Below are 23,194 nucleotides of genomic sequence, written 5' to 3'. Positions count from 1 at the left end.
GTACGTAGGCATCTTGTTAAGGCAGATTGAGTCACGAAACACAAGAGCAGTCAAATCGAGCCTCGAAGCTCACGTTCCTTAGTATTAAATACAGCAATTATATATAGTAGTTTTAATCCATAACATTTGGCGCCGTTTGTGGGAAAATACGCAACAACAACCATGGCGAGAACACGGAGAACAACCAGCACTCTGGAGGAGGGAACACCATCAGGGACAACCCAGGTGATTTCATCAACCGTGGAGGTTCCTCCCCATTCAACTTATGCATCTACTCAGGGGGAAGCCCAGACAGGGGCAACTCATCCTCAGCCACAAGGGACAACTCCCCCGACTGCTCAAGGTACGAATCCTCAAGTTCAACAAATACATATACCTGTGAATTCTCGACCCGTCGGGTATGAATACTCAACTATTGTTACTACTAACCCCCCTTATGGGATGCCCCTTCACCCTGAGGTTGGAGGAAGTGGATATGCTGGGCGAAGCGAAGCACGAGGGCGGTCGCCCCCCTATATACGAGGTTTGGATCCTATCCCTGAGGATCGGGAATTTTCTGGTCCATACACTGAGAGAGACTCCGAATCTTCGGATGATGAAGTGGCCCCGAGAAGGAGGCGTCCTGGAAAAGAGCCAATGGCCGATGGAAGGCAACGCCCCCAAAGCACCCCAGGGGCGAATCCCCAAGAAGTGCAGGAAAAGATCAGGGCTCATGAGGCTGAAATCCAAAGGCTGAGGCGTGATTTGGAGGCTTACCAAGCCACCAGACCCCACATACCTCCTAGGGGGAGAAATCCTCCTCCTATCATAGACCTGGATGGTCCGGTAAGAAGAAGGGCTGCTGTCCCAAGAACTGATCCAAGCAATCTCCTTCCCCTTGGAGATCCTGATGATCCAACTCCACCCTTCACAGAAGAGATAATGAATGCCCATATCTCAAGAAAATTTAAGATGCCCACTATCAAAGCCTATGATGGCACGGGAGACCCCGCTAATCATGTTAGGACATTCTCTAATGCACTGCTGCTGCAACCCGTGAATGATGCTATAAAATGTCGGGCCTTCCCTCAAACCCTGTCGGGTATGGCTCAAAGATGGTACAGTCGCCTACCCCCAAATTCTATTGGATCATTCAGAGAATTAAGTCAGGCTTTTATTAAGCAATTCATCAGTGGAAGAGTCCATGAGAAAAGTTCAGCATCTCTTATGAGTCTTGTGCAGGGAGCTAAAGAATCCTTAAGAGATTACCTAAATCGTTTTACAAAGGAGGCTTTAAAAGTCCCAGACCTTGATGATAAGGTAGCCATGATAGCGCTGCAACAAGGAACTAGGGATGAGTTTTTCAAGATGTCTTTGGCCAAACGACCCCCTGAGAGCATGTTGCAGCTCCAAGAGAGGGCAGGGAAGTATATCAAGGTTGAAGAGAGTATGAGGAAGACCGTAGTAAGTAATGAGCCCACTGGAGGCAAGAAACGAAAAACTGATTTGGAGTACATCGCTAAGGATAAGTATCCTAGAACTGAACAAAACCCTGATTCAACCCCCAAGAAGGGAGGACCTGGGCAAAAGTTCACTGAATACGCTAAGCTGAATGCCCCCAGAAGTCAGATTTTGATGGAGATTGAGAAAGACAGAGATATTCGCTGGCCTAAGCCCTTGAAGGCTGATCCCGCCAAGCTAGATAAGGGCAAGTATTGCAGGTTTCACAAAGATGTTGGTCATGACACCGATGAGTGTAGGCAGTTGAAAGATGAAATTGAGTTTTTGATTCGAAAAGGAAGGCTGAACAAGTATACTGGAGATGGAGGAGACAGAAACAATAATGGAAGGAAGAACTTTGAAGATCGTAGGAGAGACCAAGATGATCAGGGGCGGAATCCCCAACCTAGAGGACCAGTTATAAACACCATTTATGGAGGGCCGAGACCTCGAGGGCCTGTGATAAACACGATCTTTGGAGGTCCAACTGCTGCTGGATTGTCCAAAAATTCCAGAAAGGCATATACTAGAGAGGTTATGCATATTGTTGGAGAAGCTCCGAAGAGGGCCAGGACAGAAGTAACACTGGCTTTTGATGATTCCGACCTAGAGGGTGTGAAGTTTCCCCATGACGACCCGCTGGTCATAACGCCGATAATAGGAAATAGCCCGGTTAAGAGGGTCCTTGTGGATAATGGTGCTTCTGTGGATATCTTGCTCCACGACACCTTTCTAAGGATGGGATATAACGACTCCCAGTTGACACCAACCGACATGCCGATATATGGATTTGCTGGAGTAGAATGTCCTGTGGAAGGGATAATTAAATTACCAACCACCATAGGTACGGAGCCAAGGCAAGCAACGCAGATGCTGGATTTTGTGGTGGTAAAGGCTAGTTCAACTTATAATGCTATAATGGGGAGAACAGGGATACATGCCTTCAAGGCAGTCCCCTCTTCCTACCATTCAGTCATGAAGTTTCCCACCCGAAACGGGATTGGAGAAGAGAGGGGAGATCAAAAAATGGCTAGAAGCTGTTATGTGGCCTCTTTGAGGGCAGATGGAGTCGGGGGGCAGGTTCTTCCTATTGAAGATATGGATGTTCGAGAAAATGATGAGAATAGAGGAAGGCCAGCAGAAGAATTGGATTCGGTTCCTTTAGATCCTAAGAATCCTGAGAGGATGACTTTCATTGGAGCTACATTAGAGGAGCCCCTTAGAGGGAAGTTAGTGAAATTTTTGCAAGAAAATAGTGATGTGTTTGCATGGTCAGCAGCTGATATGCCAGGCATAGACCCGGGGTTAATTACCCACAAGTTAAACGTGGATCCAAGCCGGAAGACAGTGAAACAAAAGAAAAGAAATTTTGCCCCGGAAAGACAAGAGGCTATAAAGCAGGAAGTGGAAAAGCTCTTAGAGGCTGGTTTCATTGAGGAGATTCAATTTCCGGAGTGGTTAGCAAACCCTGTAATGGTGAAGAAGGCTAATGGAAAGTGGAGGATGTGTATAGACTTCACCGATCTGAATGATGCATGTCCCAAAGACTGTTTTCCGCTGCCTAGAATTGATACTTTGATTGATGCTACCGCTGGACATGAGATGCTGAGTTTCATGGATGGATTTAGCGGATACAACCAGATCAAAATGCATAAGGATGACATTCCAAAGGTATCATTTATCACTGACTTTGGTGTTTATTGTTATCTTGTTATGGCGTTTGGTCTCAAGAATGCAGGAGCCACCTATCAAAGGTTGGTGAATAAAATTTTTAAGGATCTTATTGGGAAGACTATGGAAGTCTATGTTGATGACATGCTAGTCAAGAGTCTAGTAAAGATTGATCATATAATCCATTTGAGGGAAGCTTTTGAGGTCCTGAGGTACCACAAGATGATGTTGAATCCCACGAAGTGTGCCTTCGGAGTAGGATCTGGAAAATTCTTGGGATTGATGGTCTCAAAGAGGGGAATTGAGGCTAACCCCGATAAAATAAAGGCAATCCTGGACATGGAACCCCCAAAAACTGTCAAGGATGTTCAGAAACTCACAGGAAGGGTTGCTGCGCTAGGGCGATTCATCTCCAAGTCAGGAGACAAGTGTTTGTCATTCTTCAAGTCATTAAAGAACATTAAAGACTTTGTATGGAGTGAGGAAAATCAGAAGGCATTTGAAGAGTTAAAGAAGTATATGGGCCAGGCCCCGTTGTTGGCCAAGCCAGTTCTGGGTGAAGTTTTATTCTTGTACTTGGCTGTTTCAGAAAGCGCCTTGAGCGCGGTGTTGGTTAAGGAGGAACTGAAAGTCCAGAAACCCGTATACTATGTCAGCAAAATTTTGCGTGGTGCTGAGTTGAATTATTCAGCCATTGAGAAATTCGCTTTAGCCTTGGTGATGGCTTCAAGAAAGCTGCGTCCTTATTTTCAAGCTCACCAAATTGAAGTGCTAACAAATCAGCCACTGAGAAATATCATTCACAGTCCCAAGGCAAGTGGGAGACTAATTAAGTGGGCAATAGAATTGGGAGAGTTCGATCTCAAGTATAAGCCACGTATGGCCATAAAAGCCCAGGCACTAGCTGACTTCGTGGTGGAATGTACCATACCCAACCAAGAAGTCGGAGGGCAGGAAGATACCACACCTCAAGACAAGGGAGTCGACAATGGGGACAAGGAGAAAGAATATTGGGTTCTCTATTTTGATGGAGCATCAAAAACAAATTCCAGTGGAGCAGGGTTGGTTTTGCAAAGCCCTGATGGATTCTTAATTGAGTATGCCATGAAGCTAGACTTCCCAACCACAAACAATGAGGCAGAGTATGAAGCCCTGATTGCTGGCCTTGGTCTAGCTGGGACATTTAGGGTCAAAAACTTAAAGGTCCGTGGAGACTCGAAGTTGATCATATCCCAGGTAAAGGGAGAATTTGAAGCAAGGGATGATACGATGGCAAAGTATGTTCGCCTAGTAAGGGCTGTGATGACCCAATTTAATGAATGCCATGTTGAACACATTCCAAGGGAAGAAAATGCTAAAGCAGATGCGCTATCAAAGTTTGCTTCATCTGAGATTGAAGAAAGTTCAGGAAGTGTGTACTTCCGTGTTTTGAAGACACGAAGCATAGATGTTAAACTTGTGGCTCCCGTAGGCTTGGGGACGTCATGGATTGATCCCATCAAGGCTCACATTCAGACCGGTTGGTTGCCAAGCGATACAATTGAGGCACGGAAGTTAACTGTTCGAGCACTAAGGTACTCTTTGATAGATGGGATTCTATATAAAAGATCTTTCGTGGTTCCTTACTTGAGGTGTCTCAGGCCCGATGAGGCACGCTTGGCTCTTGAGGAAGTGCATGAAGGCATTTGTGGGCAACACTTGGGGGGCAGGGCCTTGGCTCATAAGATAACTCGTTTAGGCTTCTATTGGCCAGAAATGATGGCTGATGCCAAAGAATATGTAAAGAAGTGTGATCGTTGTCAGAAGCATGCACCAGTCGCCAGACAACCCCCCGAGATGCTAACCTCTATCAACTCGCCTATTCCCTTTGCAATGTGGGGAATGGATATTCTAGGTCCTTTTCCTATGGCCACGGCACAAAGGAAGTTTCTGATTGTAGCCATTGATTATTTCACCAAGTGGATCGAAGCCAAACCTTTGGCCAAAATCACAACTAAGCAAGTTGCACAATTCCTGTGGGAAAATATTATGTGCCGATATGGAATTCCCCGTATCCTCGTCACTGACAATGGAACGCAATTCAACAATGAGGAATTCAAGAAGTATTGTGAAGAAAATGAAATTGAGTTACGATTCACCTCTGTGGCTCACCCGCAAGCCAATGGGCAAGCGGAAGTAGCAAATCGGATAATCCTGGATGGACTAAAGAAGAGGATCGAAAAGTCGAGAAATAATTGGGTAGATGAGATACTTCCCATATTATGGGCTTATAGGACTACCTGTAGAGTCACGACAGATGCAACTCCTTTCATGTTGGCATATGGGGCGGAAGCAGTAGTTCCCGTGGAGATATCACATTCTTCTCCAAGGATTCAGGCTTTTGATGAAAAAGAAAATGAGGAAGGGCAGAAGTTAGCCCTGGATTTAATCGATGAAGTACGAGATAAAGCACACGCAAAGATAGTAGAATATCAGAAAAAGGCTTCATTCTACTACAACCTAAGGGTTAAAGAGAGGTTTTTCAAACAAGGTGACCTAGTCTTGAGAAAAATAGAGGCTTCTGGTGTCGGACAGAAAGGAAAGCTTGCCCCAAATTGGGAAGGGCCGTATAGAGTCAAGAGCGTTCAGGGTAGAGGAACCTACAAGCTGGAGACTATGGATGGTTTTGAAGTCCCGAGAACCTGGCACGCACAAAACCTGAAGGTTTACTACGTGTAAGATGGTCGAAGTACGATTCTCACTCGTCAGGATGGCGAGTAGGTTGAAAAGCACCTTGAAGCTTTGCTTGCTTAGGATTTATATGTTTTAGTTTTATTACGAAATTTATTAAGACTTGTGTAAGGGACGAATCCCAGACAATTTTATGAAATTCATAAGTTCTTCAAAGTATGATTGTGGCCTAACAAATAAAAATCAAATGCATGGATGCAAAGCATAAAAGGTGATTAATGAGATAGATCTGATAGATGTTACAAAAAGTTTGATAAATAAAGTCTCGAAAATAAAAAAAGCCACGCAGGGCTGAAAAAGCTCTAAGGAGCTGAGGTGCCCTCGGCGTCCATATCATCGTCTTCTCCGCTCTCGCTAGATGTCTCCGTCGTCTCGGAGGAGGAAGAGCTGTCATCCTCAGCAGGTCTGGAAAAAGACTCGGGAGGAGGAAGAAGTGGATCCTGAGGAACATGATCCGAGACAACTACTCGGGTACGAAACCTCTGTAGCAAAGCCTCATCGTCAGGGCAGATGTAGTCCGCCGGGTTAATATCAGGACAAGCCTCGTTCACGGTCCCAAGGGCCGTGTCCCAGCCAGTCCTAAAAAACTCGGGAAAGACTGAATCATCCCTAATCCTCATGGATTGGGCAAACTCCTCCGAGTCCAGATAATTGTCTATAGCTTTATCCTTCTCCGCCCGAAGTACCACCAGCTCGGCGTTAGACTCTCCGAGTTCTTCCTCCTTGCGCTTGAGCTTCTTCTCCAGGGTAGCATACTTCTTCTGCTGCCTCCTGAGGGCATTATCGGCCTTATCAGAAGCCCGCTTCCATGATTCGGCTTGCCTCACAGCGCCTTGAAAGTAGGCGTTAGACTGAAACAAAACAATTAACAAAGTATAAGGCAAGAAAGTGCTACAAGAACGAGAAATAAGTTTAAAAAAGAGAAGGCATACCGAAGCCAGAGACTGGGCTCCCATGAGCTTAATCCTCTCAAGGTCAGGGGTGGCCACCACATCAGTAAAGTCCTTTGGGGTCACGCTATGGTAGGACAAATCCCAAGCATGCTTCGTGGAACCAACCACGGTATCCCCTCGGCGGAATCCCCAGAGAGGCTGAAAGGCGCCTGTAGCAGCAGCAGCAGGGGCAGCAGCAGTGATAGGAGCATTATGGCCCTCAGCTCCTTCAGTTGAAGCCTCCCCCATAGGCTCCTTGTGCTTTCTCAAGAAGATAGGCTCTGTCGCCTTTCCTCTGGTGTCTAGGCCTGCTAACCGAGCTTTCTTCATCCTAGCTGTTTCCTCGACCAAGGGGACATTGTCCTCGTTAATCTCCTTAGCAGCTGAAACAAAGCAAAAGACAAAATAAGTGATGTTAATAATGCGTGAAATAAAGAAAAATTGAGAAGGGAAGAGAAATACCCTGTTGAGAAACAGAGGATAGTCCCACATGAATCAGGGAAAACTCTTCTAAAAGAGTCCAGCTGGTGGTGGTGCCATCATCCTGAGTGAGCCCATTATAAATGATAGTTTCTTCAGGAGTTAAGTGAATGGATTTGAGGCTACCATCACTGACCTTCCCGAAGGAAGATCGAAAGAGCGTGCCCCAATCGCCATTCTCCCAACGTAACCCGACGAAACTATTCCTCCAATTTGGATTATTATCCGGAATAGAGGCGCTGTTAAAGATATGTTTGCTTTTGGGCCTTTGTTTGACATAAACCCAGCCACAAATATTGGAAGAACTATTGTAACATTGAAAGACTTTCCTAAAAACGGCTACAGAAAGAGGAAAGCCCTCCCTAAGACAACAAACCATAAAACATAGAATATTCCTCCAGGCGTTTGGAGGAAGCTGACACGGGTTAATTTGTAAGTCAGCCAAAAGATGAGGGATAAAAGGATGAAAAGGGAACCTGAGCCCAGCATTAAGGGCGTCGGTGTAGATGAAGAGAGTATCAGGCCTCCAGTGGCAAGTACGGTCACCACCAGAGACTGGAACTAGTCTAAAGGGAGGAGGGACGTTATAACGAGCATTTAGTTTATTGAAATCTATGTTATGCCAAGTATTACAGTGATTAAAGGAGTCGAGATGTGCAGTGGAAGGATATTCATCCCCCCTAGTATTAATCATATCAATTAAAGACATATATGAAGAGCGGATCTCGATATCCTTACCTCGTTTTGAAGCCGAGGCTATCTTGGCCGCCCTCTCGGAACTCTTGTCGGCCATCTAGTAAAGACTGGAAAAGACTTGGGAGGAAGAAGGAGTGGATTTGAGAGAGGAGAAGATTAGAAAGTTGTAGGTGAAGAGAAATGAAATGAGAGGTGTGAAGAATCACACTCTCATCCCACCTATATATAGGAGAAATAAATGGGTAATGGACCTTAAAAAGCCCATTTGGGCCCAAAAGTTGGAAGGTTCTGGAAGTTCCTGGAAAATTCAAGAGAATTCTAGTAAAAAAATCAAAAGAAAAACTTGAGTTTTTTCAAGATTTTGGAAGAATCCAGAAAGATATTAGAAGAGTTTGGAATTTGGGCTTAGAAATGAGGCCCAATTCTAAAAAAAAACCTTGAAAAAATAAAGCCCAGCTAAGGGCCCAAGTGTTTAAAAAGCCCAGAAAAGGGCCCAGATATTTAAGGTTAACAGCCCATAACCCAAAATCCAGTCATAATGGGCCAAAAGAATGAAGGCCCAGCTAAGTGAAGGTGGCCCAAAAATAAAGTCCAGGGAGAAATGGATAAAAAGATCAGGAATATGACCCAATTCGACCAGGAATCATGGGGAAATCCTGGTCGAAATACAGGAGGTCGAAATTGCTTCGACCTGGGCAACAAATGAAGGTTAATTCGGTCAAAAAGCAGGACTCCTGACCGAAAGGAACAAAATTTCTGGTCGAAAATTTTCTGGTCGAAAATTGTAAAAAAAAAAAAAAAAAAAAAAAAAAAAAAAAAAAAGAGGAAGGGGTGAAAATCCTGGCCGAAATTCGACCAGGATTCCTGATCGAATGAGCCCTGCCCGAATTTGCATCGACCTGGGCAACAAATGAAGGTTAATTCGGTCAAAAAGCAGGACTCCTGACCGAAAGGAACAAAATTCCTAGTCGAAAATTTTCTGCTCGAAAAATTCCTAGTCGAAAATTTTCTGCTCGAAAAATTCCTAGTCGAAAATTTTCTGCTAAAAAAAAAAAAAAAAAAAAAAAAAAAAAAAAAAAAAAAAAAAAAAAGGGGAAGGGGTGAAAATCCTGGCCGAAAATCGACCAGGATTCCTGATCGAATAGACCCTGCTCGAAATTCAGTCGACCAAGGCACACTGAAGGGTAATTCGACCAGGATCCTGGCCGAATGGATTCCTGGTCGAATTTTATATTAAAAAAAAAAAAAAAAAAAAAAGAAAAGAAAAATCTCTGAAAAATTACAGAAAAATAAGGAAATTCCTTAAATATTTTCTGAAAAATGTTAATATTTTCAGAAATAAGGAATAAATCCAGGAAAATTAGGATAAAACCCAGAAATTAAGGGAAAAATCCAGAAAAATAAGGAAATTCCTTAAATATTTTCTGAAAAATTCTCAGAAATAAGGAATAAATCCAGAAAAATTAGGATAAATCCCAGAAATTAAGGGAAAAATCCAGAAAATTAGGATAAAACCCAGAAATTAAGGGAAAAATCCAGAAAATTAAGGATAAATCCCGGAAATTAAGGGAAAAATCCAGAAAAATAAGGAAATTCCTTAAATATTTTCTGAAAAATGTTAATATTCTCAGAAATAAGGAATAAATCCAGAAAAATTAGGATAAATCCCAGAAATTAAGGGAAAAATCCAGAAAAATTGGATAAATCCCAGAAATTAAGGGAAAAATCCAGAAAATTAAGGATAAATCCCAGAAATTAGGGAAAAATCCCAGAAAATTAGGGAAAAATTCCTGGAAATTAAGATAATTTCTGAATAAAAGGAAGATTCGTTGTAAATGTGTAGGTCGCTCCACACTTTACGCAAAAACGAAACCCTGTAAAGGAACGAATAGATTTAACTTCTGCGAAACCTAATCAATGTTTCCCAAAAGTTGGGGGGCAAATGATAGGGATAAATAAGTCCTGGTTTTATAATTAATGGGCTGCTAGGCCCAATAAGAAGATGTATGATATTCAGACCAGAAAGGTTAAGCCTGACGGACCAGATCAGGCCTGGTGGAATAAAAAAAGGCCAAAAAGCCCTGATTATTAATTAATTTCGTAATTAATTAATAAGGGAGAAATCAGATGTTGAAAAGAGTCCCGATGAGGATATAAGTCCTTAGAGATTAGCCTCAAGGGGACCTAAAAGGATAAGGAATCAGCTTCCTACTTCCTAGGACTCCTAAGTCTATCCTAATTCAGAGGCTTATCCACCAAGTCTCCTATACCAAGTCCAATTCAAGGACTCCCACATCTATATAAGGGGTCTCACCCCCACCAACAAGAACTACGTTTTTTGACTTGATCCTTGGCAATCAGCAAGGTACGTAGGCATCTTGTTAAGGCAGATTGAGTCACGAAACACAAGAGCAGTCAAATCGAGCCTCGAAGCTCACGTTCCTTAGTATTAAATACAGCAATTATATATAGTAGTTTTAATCCATAACAGCAGTTAAAGCATCGAATGGTGCTTCGATCAACCATCCATGTTTTGTATCCACCACTGCTGGTGTTAGAGGATGAAGATCCACCTTTCTGGAATCTGTTGTAGTTGGACTTGTACTTGAACTTGGGATTCCTCTTGAATCTGACATTGGAGAATCTCTTAACAATCAGGGCCATTGACTCATCTTCCAATTGCTCCAGTTCTTCCAAGGAGTAAAAATCATCTCCTGATTGATTTGTAGTAGGAGGATCAAATTCTGCTGCTATCACATTTTCTTCAGCCTTGGAAGACTGTATTGTTCTCTCTGAATGTTGAGATTGTTGTTGTTGTTGTTGTTGTTCAGCTACTAGAGCAGTAGACGTGCTGACCACTCTTCCTTTCCCGTAGACTTCCTTCTGCTGAATCTGCTCCAACTCATAGGTTTTTAGCACACCATAGAGCCTTTCCAAAGAAATCTCATTCAGATCTCTCGCTTCTCTTATGGCAGTGATTCTATGTTCAAGATGAGTTGGCAGTGTTAAAAGGAACTTTTTGTTGACCTCCCTGATTGAATAATATTTTCCATTTATGTTCAGGTTGTTGATCAATGCATTGTACCTCTCAAACACTTCAGTAATTCCTTCTCCTGGATTGGATATAAAATGTTCATACTCAGAGGTTAGGATTTCTAACTTGTTCTCCCGAACTTCTTCTGTGCCTTCATTAATCACCTCAATAGTTTCCCAGATGTGTTTGGAATTTTTACAGTTCATCACATGTCTGTTCATCAAGGGATCAAGGGAATCAACTAAAATTAACTGAAGGCTGGCATCCAAGGAGGCTTCTTCTTTTTCAGCAGGAGAAAAATCCTCATGATCCTTTACATAGGTTCTAGCTTTGGTAATTACAACATCATCTTCTATAACCTCTGGTTCAATAACCATCGGAATTTTTGTACCCTTCTTTAACACGTCCAGATATTTGGGATTTGCAACTTGTAAAAACAAGAGCATCTTCTTCTTCCACATAATATAATTTTCTTTATCGAACAGTGGAATTTTAACGGTTCCAACTTTTTGTGTAGTCATTATGAATTTTTGAGTAAATAAAAATTCAAGGAGTGGAAGAATCACAAAAGTCTAGGATCTTGATTTGTTCGTTAATCAGAAGGCTCAGATACCAATTGTTAGGTCTCAATATGTTTGTAGAAGGGGGGTTGAATACAAACTATACCGTTTAATAGAATAAAATGTGGAATAAAAAAGTGAAACAAAATTCAAGTTAAATAAAACTATTATTAAACTTGAAAGGTGTTACAACAACAGTATCGTTTACAAGGGATTAATCTCAAATAAATTATTCCAAATCTAGAATAAATTCGACATGAACTTTTTCTATTTTTGAAATAAAAAGATCAAATGCTAAAAGCAATTTGAGATTAAGTTCTAGAGATTTTGATCCGCTAGATAGTTACACAAGAACAAGAGAAGGATTTCTAGTGGTTTAGATTTAACAATAAATACTAGAAATTAATGTCCTGATATTTTGCAGTTGAAGATAATAAGTTCTCTGCTATTCTTTTTATTCTGTGTTTTTCAGTTGGTTGAGATATTCAATTGTCTTCTGTTGAAAATCAGTTTCTGTACTTAAGTAATCAAACAACCACTTGATTTGTTGGCAAGACAATCCTTTTGATCTAACAAGACAATCGGTGAGACTATTGATTGACTAGGCAAGACTATCGGCAAGACAATCCTTTAAGATGGAAAGACTATTGGCAAGACAATCTAAAAAGACTTGGAAAGAATTTCGCTATGACAATCCAATTGTCATACCGGTTCAAATATTTGTCTTGCTGAGTTAATTTTGAATATTAATTCAAAATCATTTCTGAAAAATGCATAATATTAATTCAGAATTAATTAACCAATTAATTCAATTAATCAATAAATTAATCTTTCCAGATATAATTTATTTTCTTAATTAAATTATATGACTTAATTAATTAATAGAGAATTAATACTATTCTTGAACAACAACCACTCTTCTGACAATCTTCTGAAAATCACTGAAACTTATGAATCCATTTCACCACTTCAATGTTGACACTCGATGTACTGTCTGGTTCATGAATGACTAACATCTGTGATGTTTCTTCATGTCTGGACTTTAATAACTTGATTTTCTTCAGATTAAATCCCTGTAAATATTTGACACCCTGATGAGATCTCTGTCACTTGATTAAATCCACAATCTTGATTTATATCACTGAGGCTTGATCAATTTCTTGAGCTTCTTCCAGTGAATTAAGTCCTCAAGTCTGTAGATGAACAATGTTACTTAATCCTGTGACATATGTTACTTAGTGAGATCTCTTTGACGTTAGAACCATTATTTACTTCTTACATCCTTATTTGAGTTGAGTTAAATCCTCGAATAAACAAATAGGCTATGACATATGCCTTTCATTTTTCAAGTTTTGAGCAGTTTCAAAAGCTAAGTGTATGATGAACAGATGTGTGTGAATTGCTTTGAGCAGGTGCAGACAGATGTATATTCAAGACACAAATGTAAAGAACACAAAGGCTTTTAAAAACTTTTCTGGTGGATTTGTTGTTCCACCAGAGATGTGTATTTCAGAAAATATGTGATACAAAGAATTGATCACAGCTGCTTCCTAGTACAAACTAGATGATTTTCTCTCTATGTTTTTCTAAACAGCTCTGGAAAATTTATATCTAATTACTAGCTGCAACTTGGTTTATATATCACCAAGTTTACAAGTGAAGACAAAGATAAAATATAATTTTAAAATAGTTCTTCACATGTTTTTTCTTCATTTCTCTATCCAATGCAATCTAAGATAATCTGTGAATCTTTGAATACTTCCTTGTTTTCACCAGAATGGAAATGCTGCTTTTTCTTGATTCCTCCAAGAGGCTTCCACATTCCAATTGTTTCTGTCAACCCATGTGCCTCTGTCAGCTTGTGAATTGTCACTATTAACTGCTATGGAACTGAGCATCCATTGAAGCTTTCATCCATTGATGCTTTAGTGACATCCGTTGATGCTTTAACAGTTGAGGCTTTATCCGTTGATGCACTCATCCGTTGATGGATGTTATCCGTTGAAGCTTTAGAGACATCCGTTGAAGCTTTGTTTCTCATCCGTTGAAGGCCTTTAATCTATCAGTTGATACTACTTCATTTACGCAAAATTACAAGGCATGAAATATTTACAATTAGCCCTCCTATTTGCATATCCACTAGTAGTCAACATGACTTATAATTTCCCACAACTTCTAAGAATTATAACTTAAATACAGAGACTGAAATGTGCTACAATACTAAACTTATTTATAAGTAAAGCTACTCCATCAACGGATAGCCAAGATGGTCTTATCCGTTGAGGCTACAAATACTAGATTTCTACTTAAGTGTTTTGTTTAACTTATCATCAAACTAATATATATATTCCTAACAGACCTCCACCATTCTTTCTAAACTTTCCTCTACACTTTAAACTCCCTTGCTCTTGCTCCGAGCTTTCAAATTTCCTTTTTCTTCCTTCATTATCTCTCCTCGCAGCTTCACGCTCACCTTCCACTATCATTGCCTTCTGTACCAAGGCAGCATAATTCTTGACCTACAACAACGCTACTTGACTCCTAATCCATGGCTTAAGTCCCTGTTGGAACCTCTTAGCCTTCTTTGCCTCTGTATTCACATACTTAGGTACGAATCTAGACAACTCTGAGAACTTCACTTCATACTCTGCTACTGACATATCCTCTTATCTAAGGTCCAGAAATTTCATCTCCAACTGATCTTGCATATAGCTTGGCAAATACTTCTCCAGACACATCTTAGTGAACTTCTCCCATGATAAGTCCTTTCCAACAACGCTTTCGAAGACTCCCACTAGAAACTTGCTTCATCTTTAAGGTAATAACTCGCATACTGAGCTTTCTTGTCGTCCTTAACTTCTGCTAACTCAAAAGCTTTTTCCATTTCTCTTAACCATGACTGAGCTTTAATCGGGTCTGGTAAACCTAAGAATTCTGAGGGATGAACAGATTGAAAGTGTTTGAAGTTTCCAACTTTAGGGGCCACAGGTTGTTGTAAAAGCTGAGCAAGTCTGCTCATCATGGTGGTTTCTGGGTTTACTACTGGGTCTTGGGGTGGAATTTCTTCTTCTTGGTGATCTGGTGAGTTGGCCATTTCTTACAAACCTGATTGAGAAATTATTTAGCAATACGATAGCATGGCATATATAACAACATTTTACTATAAAATCTCTTTTGCGGGTTTTAAGCTTTACCCAATTTTGCACATGCAATCCTATTACTACATAATTCTCATACCAGTGTTGTTTTATCATGGCACAGGATAGGGTATTACGAATGGTTGTACGGAAACATGATATTTAGAACAGTTTATGAAATGTTTAGGGTGCACAATGAAAAACAAGATAATAGATTTATTTAAACAATGGGTACATAAAGAAAAGTCTGGCTATCACAAATTCTGAAATAAGGTACAATAATATAGCAGGGTTAAACAAAGGAAAAACTGGAAAATATCACCCTATATACCCCTAACTTCTAACAACTACTGCTACAATGATCCGAAATACAATATAATAAATGAAAAAGGGATCCCGGCATCTGACCAAGTATCCCAAAGCCTACTGGAGCTGAAAAATAACAGCTACAGGCTCAACCAACAGTCCCGTCTAATCATCCAGAATCTCTCTCAACACTACCAACATCCAGCGAATGATCTTATGCAGCCTCCGGGCCTCAGCATCAGCATCACTAGTGGATGGTCCCTCATCCAATCTCTTCCGGGCAACCTGCTCCACCATCTTAACCTGAACTCACCACTCATCATCCATAACTGAAGTGCTCTGCCTAGACTCTCGGGCTAGCCTATCCACCAAAGCTCCCAACTCAGGAATACGGGAGTAAACAATGTCTCGATCCTAGGCTAACTTGCCACCAACACTGACAGGTACAGTCTTAGGCATCTCAGAATCTGGCTCGGGGGCAGGGGTCACTGAATCTGGCCTCAAGGGTGAAATCTGCATAGGGATCTCACTACTCTCAAAAGGGTCCTCCTCTGGGTCTGAACTAACATACACAGGCTCCTCTGGAGAGGGTGGAATGGGGTCCACTGGGGTACCGGTCAAACTAATCTCTGAATCTGAGTCACTAAAACTACTGGGCACCTGAGAAAAAACACAAAAAAGCAACCAAGAAACAATGTTAGGGTTAAATAAAGCTTCCAGCTAACTCACACCCTAACTCTAGTTTCCACTTTCACTAGAACACACTTTCCTTAGACTATACCTAATAGTATAACTCAACTCTATATGAGTCAAACTCTTTCGCGATATAAATATATACCCAAAATACCCCTTTTTATTCCTAACTTGTCTCAGGGACTAGATCCTGTAGCTCTGATACCAACTTGTGATGCCCTCAATCTCGGGGTTAGGAAATGAGGACCCATACACCTTTAATCTAATAATTAAATAAGCATAAACCCCGATTAACTACTAACAGGATCAAACAGGATAAAGTATGAGACAAGATTACAACTACCAATCATAAAATATAACTTACAACCCCAAAATATTATTAAATAAACATAATCGATTCCGGCTTGGAACCGACAGATAACCCATTGTATCTTTACAATTCTCTGGCTAAGCGCTTGCTCACTCATAAATACCACTACCTGCTCTGGCAACCGGAAGCCCTCAACACGATAGGGACCACCAGGTATGCTCTTACGAGCAGTGCGCCTAAGCCTGACCATCTTCTTGCTTCACTGCCATGGTTAGATTGAAACAAAACATATGAGTATAAAACTCAGCAAGTAACTATAAAGCAGTTTTACGATATGAAATCTACAATATACTTTACCAATCTCAGGGCATTCTACTTTATTTGTTCTAGGTGGCAGATTTCCATCTTTTGGGTTAAGGAAGGGTTATGAAGGAAAAATGTGGGGCTTTCAAGGAACAAGGCTCAAAGCAGGGTGAAAGCCGACATTCATCACAAATTATTAAAGGATCAGAACAGATCTTTCATAAAGGAAAGCAACAGTATTTCACTATATGAAACCAATTATATGATCAACAGATTAAGATCAGGGTTCACGAGCTTTAAGCTTCACAATATCACAATCAACTCTTTTCAAAGAGATATAAACCATTTTCATTTTCAAGAATCAATTACTGAAAAGGATGTTTCAGTTCCATTTTAAATAATCAATATAGAACCTTTGATTGGATCACTTTATCTTTCCATTTCATTATAATACGGGTGATCAGCCCGTACCGACCTCCATCCGGTCTTTAAGGTACCAATCAACATAATTTTAGCCTTAAATTGGACTAGCCCCGCTAGCCTCTTACCATGACTGGACTAGTCCCACTAGCCTCTTACGTCCCAATCCAATCCATCAGGAATTCGTTTGGAAAACCTTGAGTTGGAAAAAGTAGGTTTTTCTAAATTCATTTTATCATTACCAAGAATATGAAATCATTCAGACTCTTTCGAGTCGAAACTCATTCTTAAGTCAAATTTCAAGAAAACAAAGTTAAGGAAGTGATTCAAAGACAAGCAAGGAACAACTTTAAGGATTCTGAATCAGGGATAACAAGGTACTTAAATCATAATGATCAATATATGTTTCAAGGATCAATAGGGTGATCAAGAAATAAGGTATCATTAAAAAGGGTTCGTAAAGGTAATTATAGGGTTCAATACAATTCATGGCTTAACAAATAACTTGAACAGAAAGGACAGGTTACCAAAGGGTTGAATCAGTAAGCTTATCAATAACGGTTTATCAAGATCAAAAACAGGGTATCTCAAATCATTAACAGTTCCATACTCTACATGGTATGAACAATAATCTCTCTATAATTATTCTCACAAGTAATGAGAGTTACTTGCCTGAATTTGCTTTTTTGAAGGTTGAACTACTGCCACCTAGTATACCCTTTCCTTTCCTAGCCAGAATGCCCTCACGCTCCGAATCTACAATAAAACCAAAATCTTAATCAGTTTCTCAACTCTCGTTCCCGGAACGATTACTCAATACGATAGCTCGATTATAATCTCATATTTATATTCGAATTTCTCATCCCTAATTCCATTAAACACTCTATTTAACTTATCATTTTCAAACAACCATCAAACAATCATTTTTATCAACTATAATCAATCCCTTTTTGATACACCAAAGCCCTATGCGGCTTTTATATCAAATAAACACATGCATGGTCTAATTTAGCTTTAAATTCATCTAATCATTCAAATCAAATCATAATTCATAGACTTAAACTTCAACAACTCATTCCTATTAAGCAATTATCAACTTAACTTTTAGAAATCAAAACCCTTTTTGAAATTCAAACAAACCAAGCATGCAAACACCAAAAATCAAGTTTTGTGGAATTAGAGTTCAGTTTTACCATCATAACTCACCACCGGTTCACCGGAGTTCATCACCGGTGGCGGTGGTTTCTCGGTGGTGCCCCATTTCGGGGTTTCCAACCTTGAAACCTCCGATTTATGCACACACAAGGCACATGCAAGACTCATTTAGCTTTGAAAATTATTTTTCAATCATAAAATCACCTCCTTAAGCACATATTGGATCATATATATATATACGTACACACGCATCAAGCATGAACACACACACACACATCGAGCTTGCATGCAAGTGGATATACACACATGCACACTCTAATACCTACTTATATGTGTTTATCAAGAGATTTTGAGAAGAATTGGTGAGATTTATCAAAGTAACAAGTAGTATATCAAGAGAGAAAAGAGAGCCGAGAGAGAGAGAGTAGTCGAGAGAGAGTGAGGAAGAAAGAGGGAAAAGAGATAATGGTGTGCACGGGGGAAAAAGAAAAGGAAGGGGGAGGATGATTTTATAAATAATAAGGACAAGGGCAATTTAGTACTTCTCTACTTCCCTTTTTAAATTGATTTTCCTTTCTCTTTTTACTCCCATAGAATATTGGTGGAATAATAAATATATCTCTCTCAGAAAGTTGAAAATTATAGCGACTAACAATTTTAAAATGTAGATCTCGAAATTAGCTTTCCAACCATTACTCATAATAAGATTTTGAGCGTACGGTTGATTTTATATAATTTTCGCAAGTTCGCTTTAATAATAACATTTTATCACATAAAATTCAATTTAAAATGCAATGACCACCAAATAAATCCGTTCATCATTTTTTAAAAAGTCTCTAGGACTATTATGAAGATAACAGAACAAATTCCATACTTTTATCTTACTCGGATAATTTTATAAAAATGTGCGAAGATTAAATAAATCTTTATTTAAATCAAATAATTCCCTTAAATTCATAAAAATACCAACAAATCACGTAATCATGCATACAGACAAGTAAGCACACATACGAGCATGTCTCAACTCGTGTCTGATCATAAAAATTTATCCTTCTTTAATATTATTCCTTTTTACGCGTTCCGGGTCACGTTCTACCAGACGGCCCGACGCTCAGCGTTTCAATTACGCTTCTCATTATCATTATCGATCGACACGTCACTAGGACGAAATACTTTACTTAAATATTTCATTTCACATAAAAACACATACTTCACATTTTAAATATCTTAACCCCTTTTTAGGATGGGTTCCGTTCTACCTGACGGCCCGACAACACAGCTTAACTCCTAAGCTGACTCTTTAAATTGGAACGCTTTTATTTACGCTCCTAGACTCTAATATATAGAAAAGACAATTAATCAACACTTAATCACACAATTATAATCACTTCATATAAATCACACTTTATTTACTTAATTACGTCGCAAAATTCTCAGTCGTCACATTGAGAGTAAAAATATATTGTCTCTATTATGTTGTTACCTAAAAAAATATTATTTTAGCGTGGTTATTACTTAATCGATTAACTATAAAAGCTACTCCCTCCATCTCATATTATGTGTCACATTTCCTTTTGTAGAAGTCAAATTGACCAACATTTGACCAACAATTAAACATTACTCGTACATTATTTTAAAAAACTAAAAATTATATATTAAAGTAGATTAAATCTACCTTCCGGTGATGTAATTTTTTTATTTTATTCAATTATAAATTATTAATAAATTTCGGTCAAATTTAAGTCAATTTGACCGGCACATATTCTAAGAAGACACGTAATATGAGATGAAGGGAGTATTTGAAAAAGACAATATTACTGATTGAACAATATAGTTTTCCTTCCATTCAATCGTACAATACTTTTTCGCTCTGATTGACTATGACAAATACAATTAATACCAATACAAATATCAACAAACAATATTTAATATAACTCTGATTGACCATGACAAATACAATCAATACCAATATCAACAAACAATATTTAATATAAATAAATGGGGGTGGGAGGATTCGAACCTGAGTCCTTCTCTAAACTAAACTCTGATACCATGTTAAGTAACCAGTCCATATAAAACCTTAAGGTGGCAGAGAAAAACCTGAACAAGATCTTATACACTTTAACACCCCCTCAATATTTCGATACTTTTCGCTACGATTGATAACGACAATACAACCAATACCAATATCAAAAAAATATTTAAATTAAATAAATGGGGGTGGGAAGACTCGAACTCGAGTCCCTCACTAAACCGAGCTCTGATAGTCGCACTAAAGATTAAGGTAATAGAGGAAAATCCGAACAGGGTCTTATATTCTTTAACAATAATAATTTTTTCATCAAAAGTTAATTTTTAGTTCAGATTAATAGGATACGAATTATATTTAGTCTAATATTCATTTAATTTATCATGAATCAGTGGTTTACATTATTTTATTTTAGCTCGATGGTCAATACACCGATCAAATCAAACTAATTTTTTTAGTTTATTTTTAATTTTTTAAAGCCTGGATCAATAAGATAATTATGTTTTAGCCCGCATATATAGTATATATAATTTTCTTTTAGTTGGTCGAATTATATTTTTATTTTAGTTTTGTGTTAGTTTGGATCAATTATATAATATTTTGTATCCTCGATAAGTGATATATATTATTTTGTTTATCCAAGTTCAATAGTATAAGTCGGATCAATAGTACTTATTATTTTGTCTATCAACCAAATCCAATTAATTATATATATTTTGCTTAAATTTATTTTAGTCGAAAATAACACTTAGAATAATATATAACTCAAAATGAATTAAATTTAGATTGGTAAAAAAAGTTGATTTTCATGTCAATTATAATGATATAAATTTCAAAATAAAATATAATTTAAATTGGTAGAGTCATAAAGGAAATTGACTTTAATATCAATTAAAATTATAATTAACCGACTAACGAACCGATCAATTAGAATTTGAATAATTAAATAATGGCGATTAAATAATTTCATCAAGTATCGATCGACCGACTACCAAAATTTTAATATTTTATTTATTATAATATAGTATAATAAATATAGATATGAACAGCTCTTTTTAAGTAGGAATTGAACCCAAACCATGCACGCCTCAATACCACTCTGTCACTTTTTCATATTAATTCTAAATCATACTGTTAATATGTGTGTGCACGAGTGTCTTGAGCCATTTTTTCATGTGACATGAAAAATTTACTCATATTTTAATTTAATTTTTTTATATAATATGATATTTGTAGGAATTTAACTTGGTTAGCAATCAATATGCACAACTCAATACCACTTTAACCATTTTAGTTTTGAATTAATCATTTAATATGTGTGTATATGCATTGCGTGGATATATAATTTAATATTTTTATCATTGGGATTTAGAAATTAGTATTTGTATGTTTATATTTTTTCTTTTCCATTTTCAGTTTATATTGCATTTTATAATATTATAAAATTACTACTATTGTAAAAAATATTAATTCAAATATGATATTATATTATATTTGTATATAATAATCGATTAATCGAGTTACAACCCTAAAAATAGTTCAATTAATACTCATAAATTATAAGTATATCATTTTAGATTATTTATATAAGATTTAATTAGGCTTTAGTCCAATTAATACTCATAAATTATAAGTATATCATTTTAGATTATTTATATAAGATTTAATTAGGCTTTAGGTATAAATTTTGATTTTGAAAAAAAAAATAGAACTATATGTAATATATTAACATTGTTATTATTATTGATAGAGTTAAAAAAAATCAAAATATAAGACCAAGCATAATATATAATTATTACTTAATTATTTATTAAATATTTATTGAATATATATAAATTAGTTTTAAAATTAATATATATTTTATACTGTTAAAAAAAATTGATATCGTGTTATAAAATATTGAATGTGGAGTCATATGACATCAATTTATTTTTATGTCCCGTAATTTAACAGTCAAAACATTTTATCTTATTTATCTTATATAAAATTATAAAGAATGTTGTGAAAACTTTTTACATGTTTTCAAAGTCATACATAAAATACACATAAAACACGTAATATTATTCCCCGTGAAGTGTGTATAGAATTTTGTAAGACATTGTAACATCACGGATGTAAGTAGGCCTAAATTAAGATAAGTACTTGGGAGTAGGACATTAATTGAGACTCTAAGAGAAAACACTCTATTAACCAAGGTATATTTTCTTCACAAACATACTAGATAATGAATGTAATTTATCAAGATATTCAAAATGATATATAATTTTGTTGATCTATCATATACAAGGAATGAGAAAACGAAAGAGATGTCTTACATTATATCAAACATGGATGATTGTGTGATACGAAAAACAACTTATGTTATGAAACTGAAAATTATCAATATTATCAGGAATTTTTTCAATGAGTTAAAAATTAGGTGGATAATAACTTTTATTTGATGAATCATAATATCAACAATGATATGACATCTATCACAACATATATATATATATTAAAAACTTACATTATGTTGTTTAAGTTAATTTAAATTAACTGTATTAGTTTTATTTTATATGCAGTATTAATGAAATATTTTGTATAAACACGTACTAATAACGCTATTTGTATTTTTTCAATCATATATTAAATACAAGAAAATGTATCATATATTCATTGAGTTAAATTAACAACGTTATGCAGACTGGTAACGTTTTACATATATAAATTATAAGCACGTTGATAATTAATTAACTTATGTTAACTATACCTCAGATATTACATAATTTTATAATAAACAGATAATCATGAACATATTTATTAGCTCTAAAAACTTTCGGACATACATGTCAAAAATCCTAAAAAAAATATAGATCAAACAAATTGTCAATATGAGAAAATGAAGATTTATGTTGTGTAGATCAACTATTACAGACACCAGAACTTTGGATTAACAAGAAATTGGCAATTTTCTCACAACAAATGCAGGAATGTTAACCAGTTGAGCATGCCACATGTCTATACTAGCTACATGAGAAACAGATTATAAGCAAAGGAAAGTACATACAGATTATTTAGGAATGTTTCGGCCACGAATGTCATCTGATATATGGTGTATCTTGAAGGAGTTTGGTTATTAAACAACAAATTATAAGCAAAGGAAAGTACATATAAGACATTGGTCAAGGTAAAGAGAAGTTAAATGCCAAATTTTAACAATGACTAACAGAGACTGTAAATGATTATGTGATATAAGTAAGAATTATGAGAACTCTTAACA

General features: G+C 37.4%; 1 protein-coding gene across 1 annotated transcript; it reads right to left on the bottom strand.

Moving 5' to 3' along the window:
* Positions 1 to 6,150: 6,150 nt before the first annotated feature.
* Positions 6,151 to 6,903, bottom strand: LOC141723361 (uncharacterized). Its single transcript, XM_074525148.1, has 2 exons — positions 6,813 to 6,903; positions 6,151 to 6,731 (listed from the first exon to the last, which is right to left on the bottom strand). Exons 1-2 carry the CDS (start codon positions 6,834 to 6,836, stop codon positions 6,183 to 6,185), a joined length of 573 nt encoding a protein of 190 aa, XP_074381249.1. The 5' UTR covers positions 6,837 to 6,903; the 3' UTR covers positions 6,151 to 6,182.
* Positions 6,904 to 23,194: the final 16,291 nt, after the last annotated feature.

Source organism: Apium graveolens, chromosome 5 (genome assembly GCF_009905375.1).
Source record: "Apium graveolens cultivar Ventura chromosome 5, ASM990537v1, whole genome shotgun sequence".
NCBI classification, from domain to species: Eukaryota; Viridiplantae; Streptophyta; class Magnoliopsida; order Apiales; family Apiaceae; genus Apium; species Apium graveolens.
This window is presented reverse-complemented; position numbering and strand designations above follow the sequence as displayed.

Coding starts and splice junctions, on each gene's coding strand:
- LOC141723361 (XM_074525148.1), bottom strand. CDS start 6,836: ATGGGAGCCCAGTCTCTGGCTTCG. Junction 6,732..6,812: donor GAGCCCAGTCTCTGGCTTCG/GTATGCCTTCTC, acceptor GTTTTGTTTCAG/TCTAACGCCTACTTTCAAGG.